The 8665-nt window shown below is 35.0% G+C and overlaps 1 protein-coding gene across 1 annotated transcript; it reads left to right on the top strand.

The window, feature by feature from the left end:
• Positions 1-2816: 2816 nt before the first annotated feature.
• Positions 2817-8196, top strand: LOC120090181 (zinc finger protein-like protein). Its single transcript, XM_039047711.2, has 7 exons — positions 2817-3198; positions 3647-4113; positions 4432-4546; positions 4916-5578; positions 6273-6350; positions 7246-7356; positions 7712-8196. The coding sequence occupies exons 1-7, from the start codon at positions 2863-2865 to the stop codon at positions 7970-7972; spliced, it is 2031 nt and encodes a 676-aa protein (XP_038903639.1). The 5' UTR covers positions 2817-2862; the 3' UTR covers positions 7973-8196.
• Positions 8197-8665: the final 469 nt, after the last annotated feature.

The raw sequence follows: 8665 nt of genomic DNA, 5'->3' as shown, positions 1-8665 counted from the left end.
ACATATCTGACACGCGATTTGACGTATCTATTTCTATGCATACTTTTTTCTTTAACAAAAAAGACAAGTAACTCATCTAATATTTCCCAATCTAAAATTAGGCAACCTATTTAAAAAGCTCACTACTCGAGTCTAAAACTAAAATAAAAAATAAATAAATAACGGTCCAAACCCTAAACTAAAATTATCTAATCTCCATCTTCATATTTGAGTCCACCAAAATATAAACCATTTGGATATCTTCAACAATAAGTTATTCGTTTATCTTCATACTTCTCTCTCTAATCTTCTTCTTCTTTGCAATATGAGTCACTTTTGTATTGCATTTTATTAACTATTGTACTTCAACATCTTAGATGTTGCTTTTCTTTGTATTGTATTTCAATGTTTGTATTCTATTTTGTGCTATTATTATTAACTTGTATGCTAGATTTATCTATATCCTAGATTTATTTAAAGAAAAAAATGTATCTTCAACGTATCAGTATCCTTGTTTTTTAGAAATACATATATTAAAAAAAATATAAAAAATGATGCATCCTTAGACGTATCCGTATCTTGGTTTTTTAGAAATTGACGAATCGTCATATCCGATCGTATCCGTATCGTATAGCCGTATCTGTGTTTGTATTTCATAGGTTATAACAACCACTCAGAAATCATCTCATCAGAAAGATCGTGCTAAAAGGAGACGTTATTGTGAGACAAATAGCGTATGAGCACAATATTGTTGGTCCGTTTACAAAGGCTCTCCCAATTAAGATTTTCGAGGGTCACCTGAAGAGTTTAGGACTACACGTAGAATAAATATGGCAAGTGGGAGAAATATTAGGTATGGGATGCCCTAGTTTATTCTATTTAGATTTCTCTCACAATACTCAACTTTGTTATAACCCACTAGGAGTTTTGGTCCAAGTGGGAGTTTGTTGGATTGTATGTCCTAAAACTCGTAGTTTGTAAATAGTAAACATATATGAAGTTTATTTAGATAGTGTTGTTAAATGAAAATGAATTGATTGTTTAATAATTCTAAATCCAATAAACTGCGAACCCTTGACTATTGTCATGATTACTTAGATTTTATGTGGAGACATAAACTGGATTAAGTTCGAGTAAAATAACCTAAACAGTTTATAGTATTTGGATTAGGTTGGGTACCCATTTCAGGAGATACTATTGAACGACCCGCTTTATGATTGTTACAAATGTTGTAAAGTATCATAAATGATATGATCAGTTCGCTCATGTAGAGACATGTGAGCGTGAGTGTTCTACATGATGAGATTGTGTAAGACTGACCATGAAATACACGTATTAATACCGTTTACGGTTAACACTGATTAATTTCATTTCTTGATGACCTAGATAACTTGATCTAAATCTTGAGTTATCTATGAACTCCTGTTTATTCGAGATTGTCCCTTGATCTGCATAGGTGAGGGTAAGCTCAACAACGCTGCTCAATATGCTTCCCATTTTAGGGATAAAACTGGGTAGATAGCTGGGGACATAGAATTTGCAATATGGAATTCAATCCTACCCATTTTAGGGATTGTAAAAAGGTTGTTCCCTTAAGGGTTGATCCTAGGTCTTGAACAAGGGGTCCATCCTTTTGCTGCCCTGAGAGGGAATGGATTTAGTGATTAAGATCCAAAATCAATTGTTCATTAGAGGGATATTGATACTCAAGGAGAAAAGATGTAACTCAGTGGCAAAACGATAATTGACCTAGCTGATATTACGAACAACCTGTGAAGGATTAACTTATCAATGATGGTTATATCAAATGGATACAAAATATATCTACTATGATGGGAATGCAACTGCAGGCTACAGTGGACAGTCCTGTTAGTTAACGAATGTTGATTAATTAAGTTAAAGAGTTTCACCGATTAGTCTTGGATCGTTGGAGCCCATGATCTGTAGGTTCATCGAATCTCCTTGCTAGCTCACTACGGACAAAATTGAAGAACTAGGTGAAGTAAGAATTTAAAATGTTCAAATTCGGCCTTTAGAGAAAATTATATTTTATATAAGATATATTTTACAATTAATTATTTTTGGAGAGTATATTTTATAACGAAAGTGTTTTAAAATTTGATTAATGTGATTAATCAAAATTAGGTGTCAAAGTCAATTTAATTTGTGATATTAAATTTTTTATTTTATTTAATTAAATGATTTCTAAAATATGAAAAATGTATTTCATATTTTGTTAAAAAATTGATTTTAATAAAAAATTAGTTAGTGGAAAAACTCTAACTATTGGATTTTCCTACTAACTAAGTGGATTTTGAAGCAACTTATGCGAAACTTGACACTTAATTTTTCTATGTTAATGGAGTTTGAGGTGGAGAACATGCAAAAAACATTTTTGCATTTTTTTTATTATTTATAAATAGGTTTTAATTTTCAATTGTTAAAAACTAATGCTTCCTTGAATATTCCCTATAATCTTCCACAAAAACCTCTTTTACTCTCCAAATAATGTGAAATTTCATATCTTTCACTAAAAATTCGGTCATACAACCGTTTTCGGAGAATAGCGAGGATTTAGCATTGGTGGTGCCGATTGCTCACGAAGATGAAAATTCTTGTGAAAACTACAAAAGTTGTATTTTTAATCCTCTTTTCATGCTTAATCTTGATTTATTTAAGATAATCAAAGCATTATTGATCGATTATTTTATTGTGTACGTTCTTTATATCCATCCAAATATTTAAATAAAAATGAGTTTTTTAAAAACACTTTTTGGTGGAGTCAATCGAGCAGTAGAACAGTAATTTAGGTCTTAGCTTATAATAAAAATTTCCATGAAAAGCCTATTTATCTCGATTTATCGAGGAAATCGGCATAAGGCCATGGAGGAGGAGAACAATACCGCCGCCTCCGCCGTTGTCGTTAGCAATAGACCAAGCATCCCGCCGGAGAAACGTAATCGTTCCATCTTCGACGTCCCGGCCGACTTCTTCGATTCCTGCAAACTCCTTCGTTCTCCACACTCATACACCTCATCAACCAGCGGCAGCAACAGGGACAACTCAAGGGCTGAAAACACAGTCGATTCGGAGCAGAACACTAGGGATTTCAAAGAAAGTTCCATCGCCCACCGATGGACCTGCAACACATGCAAGGCGGAGTTCGAGTCTCTGGTTGACCAGCGTTCGCACTTCAAGTCCGACCTTCACCGGTTCAATGTAACTTTTTTTTGCTGATTCTGTTACCTGCTTTTTGAATTGCATATTTTCCCCCAATTTAACTAGCTGATCGAGCAGAGTGTTTTATAGATTGAATTATCGTGTCTAGAAATGAAGCATCCTATCTCCTCATAAATCGTCGTGTTTTTTTATTGGTCTGGAACGAAAATGGAGTTTATGTTTGATGCATTGTTCTTGATCAATTATAATTTTTCTTTTGTCATCCCCTTCCGCTGGTGAGATGCAGGCGCAGCGTCCATTTTTTAAAAAGGTTTTCTCTTACTCTCCCTTTAACAAGCGGGATCCATCATGTGTGTCTAAGAACCATTTATCTTAAATGTTTACAGAATCAAAGCTGAAATTATTTGTTGACATGGTTTTGTTGAAGTGAAAAGTTTCTTATTTTTCTGTATTTCGGAGCATTTACTGGGCTATAACTAAATATTAGGTGAAACTAAGCATTGCTGGAAAGAATATTGTGAAGGAGGATGATTTTGATGAGCTGACATCTGATTCTTTCAGAGACTTTGATGTGTCGAGTATTTCTGGTTCAGAGGACGAAACAGAGAAGGAGATCAGTTCTCTGAATGAAGGGTCTAAGGGAACAAGTGATAATGTGAACAAGAAGAGGTTGTTTGTTCATCTCCAAACAGGTGAAAGAGCTTCGGTTTGGAAGTGCTTGCTCATAGATGAGTCAGATAATATTTCATACGAAGACGATAGAACACCGATCAGTGGTAATGGCTTTCATGCACGGTACCTTAGAGAGAATGAAATCATAGCAAGATTAAAATATTTAAATCATGAGCCAAGAGATGGCTCTCATTTGCGGATGGTGTTACTTGCAAGTGGTGGGCACTTTGCGGGTTGTGTATTCGATGGGAACTCAGTTGTAGCTCATAAAACCTTTCACAGGTTTGAAATCTCTCCTTTATCTTCTCAATCTGTTTCTACCATTTGGAGGCATTTCCAATGGTTTTCAGTCGTTTTTTCTCTTCATCTTGGAGTCAATGATGAAAACGGACGACAGGTATCTAGTGGGTGTAGAAAGTGGAACCTACAAACTGTTGTTCTCATTTGTAACTCTAATACCTGAAGTAAGTAATGATATTGTTATCAAAGAACATGTATATTGTGAGTTTGCATTTCCACTTGTAGGGAGCTATTCCATTTGGCTTTGGTGCTTCTTGTTGTACTTTCCTTGTATGAGATTCAAACTTTCTTACTCTGTAGATATGTGGTGAGAGCCAAGTCTGGAAAGAAGCAGTCATCGAAAGATGCAAGTGGCAAATCAATCAGTTCCGCTGGGGCTTCACTTCGTCGTCATAATGAACTGGCATTGAAGAAGGTATAAATAGTCTATTGATGACTACGAAATGGCTTGGGTCGTGAAATTCCTCTTTCCTTCTTCTTTTTGTAATTTAAATACATATTTCACACCCATAAATTCCTATTTATTTCATGATAGAATTCAATTACTTGATGAAAACAGTTTCCCTTTTCAAGTCTATGATTTTGCAAACAGCATTATGTTTTTGTTTCAAAGTTGTTTTTGAAAACTGTGATTGAATATAAAAGAGTTTGTCCCCTAGGAACCAAATCTTCTGTTCCTATATTATATTTTTTTCTTTTGGTACCATGCTTGTGACAGGATCACGCTTAGTTCAAACTCCTTTCCAACTGTAATTGTTGATTGGCTTCTATTGAATGCTTCTAGGAAATTCAAGATCTCCTTGCTGCTTGGAAGTCCTACTTTAATGCTTCATCTTGCGTTTATATTTATGCTCCTTCAAATAATCGGCAATTGCTTTTTAATGGAGATAAGCCGTACTTTAGTGATCAGCACTCTGCTGTTCGGAATATTCCTTTGACTGTTCGAAGGCCTACATTAAAAGAAGCTCGGCGTGTTTATGAACAATTGGTGCAAGTAGTGTATGAAGTAGATGAGAAGGAAATATTGTCCACCAGTGAGCACGATTCACTGTTAACTGCAGTTACAACAGACAATGGCACCCGAGATATAAGTGGACAGAAAGTTATTGGAGATTTGGAAAAGGATGCTCGTACATATCTTGAAGAATCTGTTGAACACCCCAAAACTAGCGAGAGTGAAAGTGAAGTTATTTGTAGAACTACACCTTTGCATGAAGCATCACAGTCGGGAAATGCAGATAAGGTTTTGGAACTCCTTGAACAGGGATCTGATCCTTGCATCAAAGATGAAAGAGGACGTACTCCTTACATGCTAGCAAGTGAGAAGGAAGTCCGGAATAACTTTAGAAGGTTCATGGCTTCAAACCTTGATAAGTGGGATTGGAATGCTGCTAAGGTGCCCAGTGCACTAACCAAGGAAATGGAGGAATCTCAAGCAGCTAAGCAGGTTACTTAAAATTGTTTTCCTTCTGTTCGGACTTGATTCCATATAGTATAGATGCATTTTTCATCTTGGGTTTCTGCTTCTCCTATTTGAACTATCTCAAGAAGCCCTCTTATGCTGTTGAAGTAGATTGGTTTTTATTGTAATTTAGTAACACTGCAGTGATGGTAAACCTGGAAATATATCCTGCTTCGGGGACTAAGAACTTCTCAAGATGAAAACTAAGATATTTTGGGGTTACGAGTTATTTGTTACTGAAAACATGCATCCCATCTGAGATCTTTACACTCTATTCTAGTTCAGGTGAATGGACTGTCAAGATTTTTTTACGTTCTTACAGCTTGCATCTGCTATTTGCCAATAATAATCACGGTCAGCATGTTTTCAACCTGAAGGCCATGCTTGTTTCATTTTGTAGTTCATCCACATCAGGCATTTTTTTCTGTTAAGGTCTTCTTCCTTGCACTTTCTAGTATTCAAAAATCATAGAAGGCCTAATTTTATTTTGGGTTTCCCTAAAATTCGTTTCTATCTTGGGTCTATTTTCTTATTTTTCTATTTGGCAACGAGTGAACTTTTTCATCTCCTTTATGTATTTATTTATTTTCCTTTCACCACCCTTGTTTGTTGACTTGGAATGTTTATTCAGTTTTTCCATGGACATGAACCAACTTTTTGTCTTTCTGTGGTTGTTTAGGCTGAAAAAGATGCCAAGCGAAAGGCAAGAGCAAAGGAGTTGAAAAAATTGAAGAAAGAAAAGGCCAAGAAAGCACAGGTTTGCATTTAATTGGTTCCTTTCATACTTTCTTGAAACCGGTTAAGACATTTTAGTCTGTGATCCTTTCTCAATTAATTGGTTATACTGACATCAAAGTCTCCATAATTTCTTGTGAACAAAGTCTAGATTAATCATTGTTCCCAACGTTTTCTCTAATAAACTGGTATCAGGAGTACACAATTCCTTGCATTATATATCTGGTCCACTCCCTATTAACCTCCATAATTTCGGCACTCCAAGGTCAATTGGATTGGGACAACCAAAGTTTTAAGTCATTAAGGCCCTTTTTTAACCATTTGGTTTTTAATTCTGGAAAATTAAGTCACTCTTCCACCTCTAAATTTCTTGCTAACTACTAAAATTAGGCACTGTTTTGTAACCATTTGGTTTTTTGTTTTTAATTTTGTAACCATTTGGTTTTTTGTTTTTAATTTTTGAAAATAAGTCTATAAACACTCATTACGCCTCTAAATTTCTTGGTTTGTCATCTAATTTTTACTAATGTTTTAAAAAATCGAGTCAAATTTTGAAAACTAAAAAAGAGAGTAGGTTTTAAAAACTTGTTTTTGTTTTTGAGATTTGACGAAGAATTAACTTTTACATGTAAAAGAGGAAATATACTTAATTTTCAAAAACTAAAAACCAAAACGAAATGGTTGTCAAATGAGCCTCCGATTTCAATTTGGGCCTTGAACTCAAAACCTTCCTAAACACCTCAAGCCCCCACCATTGTACTAAACTTTTAGTCTTTTGATGATTATCTTCTTATAGGCCTTCTCAAGGATTATGAATGATATTCATACTGTATTTCAATGTCTCTTTTTTCGTGAGTTCTTGCTGTCTCTTGTCTTCTTGTTTGAGATGTGCTGAATGTATGAGCTCGCGCTGGCAGGTCCAGGAAGCTGAATCTCAAAAGGCTGTGAAGACGGAACAGACTAGAGGAATCGGCTCTATTATGAATCCTCCGGCTGAATCAACCAGTGGGAAACTGATTACCAAAGAGGTAACCCATTAAGCTGTTTGATTTGAACTATCCAGAGGATGGCCTACATGTTTGTGAAAAATTGCATCATAGATTTCTTCAAAATTGCCCTTTTTTAGAAACTGTTTTTAGAAAGAAATTGTGAAATGAAATTTCCAAGTCAATTTTTAGAAGGACAAACAATAGGCTGTTTTTCAGCAGGGCTCTCAAACAGACTTTATAGGAGTCTTTTCTACATGAGTCTTCACTTCTTTCTGTACAATAATTCATACTACTCTCGACATTTTGTTTCATAAGTCGAGCGGGAACCTTGTCTTTCGATTATTTATCAATAATACCTTCCCTCACTCCTTTTCTCTCTTGGGAGGAACTACAGATGGCACAAGCTGCTGAACGGGAAAAGAGAGCAGCAGCTGCTGAGAGAAGAATGGCAGCCATGGCCGCAGCTGCAGCCACCAACAATTCCTCGTCAACTACTCCTAACAGCTTGCAGTCTAAAAGCGGGTTGGCAGGGGATGCCAGCTGCTCCTGCTGCGGTACTTCGCTGGTCGGTAAAGTTCCTTTCCACCGGTATAACTACAAATATTGCAGCTCGACATGCATGCATGTACACAAAGAGGTCCTTGATGAGAACTAGCATTTGGACTTTGAGGTTGATGCTTCTTTTTTCCTCCACGGTAGTTTCAGCTTTATTTGAAGTTTCAATGATACCTGCTCTCCTTTTGGGATTCTTGTATTTATCTCATTCTTCATGATAAGATTAAGGCTTCAAGGTAGATTCATGTACCATTAGCACAATAAACAGAAAATTTAAGATCCCGTTTGGTAACAATTTCATCTTTTATTTTTTATGTTTGAAAATTAAGTTTATTTTTTTATTTTTATTTTTTTATTATCAAATAGGTCTATAACTCTTTACAAGTATCGTGGACACAGAATAGAATTGAGGAGCTGCTCTGTAGAATTCTTTAGGTCTTATTTCTTTTGATTTGAGGTCCATTTCTGTTTGTCATTTTTTGGGTTTTCTCTTCTCTTTTTTTTTAAAAAAAGATAAAATTAAAATTTCAGAATTGAGGAAGCTGCTTTGTAGAATTCTTTAGGTCTTATTTCTTTTGATTTGAGGTCTATTTCAGTTGGTCTTTTTTTGGGTTTTTTTTTTAAAAAAAAAAAAAAAAAAAAAAAAAATTCTTTGTATTTTTTCGCCGGTTTTATTATAAATATTATCAAAATAAATAGATGTTCACTACTAAAAATTATGTGTCAATCTTCATGTTGTTCATGTATGTAGTTATTCATGCTTGTTGTTCATATAAGACCACATCCTACTTGT

This window comes from Benincasa hispida, chromosome 1 (assembly GCF_027475165.1).
Source record: "Benincasa hispida cultivar pf3 chromosome 1, pf3_genome.v1.1, whole genome shotgun sequence".
In the NCBI taxonomy this organism is placed as follows: domain Eukaryota; kingdom Viridiplantae; phylum Streptophyta; class Magnoliopsida; order Cucurbitales; family Cucurbitaceae; genus Benincasa; species Benincasa hispida.
The sequence above is the reverse complement of the archived record's forward strand: the minus strand, read 5'-3'. Positions and strand labels throughout refer to the sequence as shown.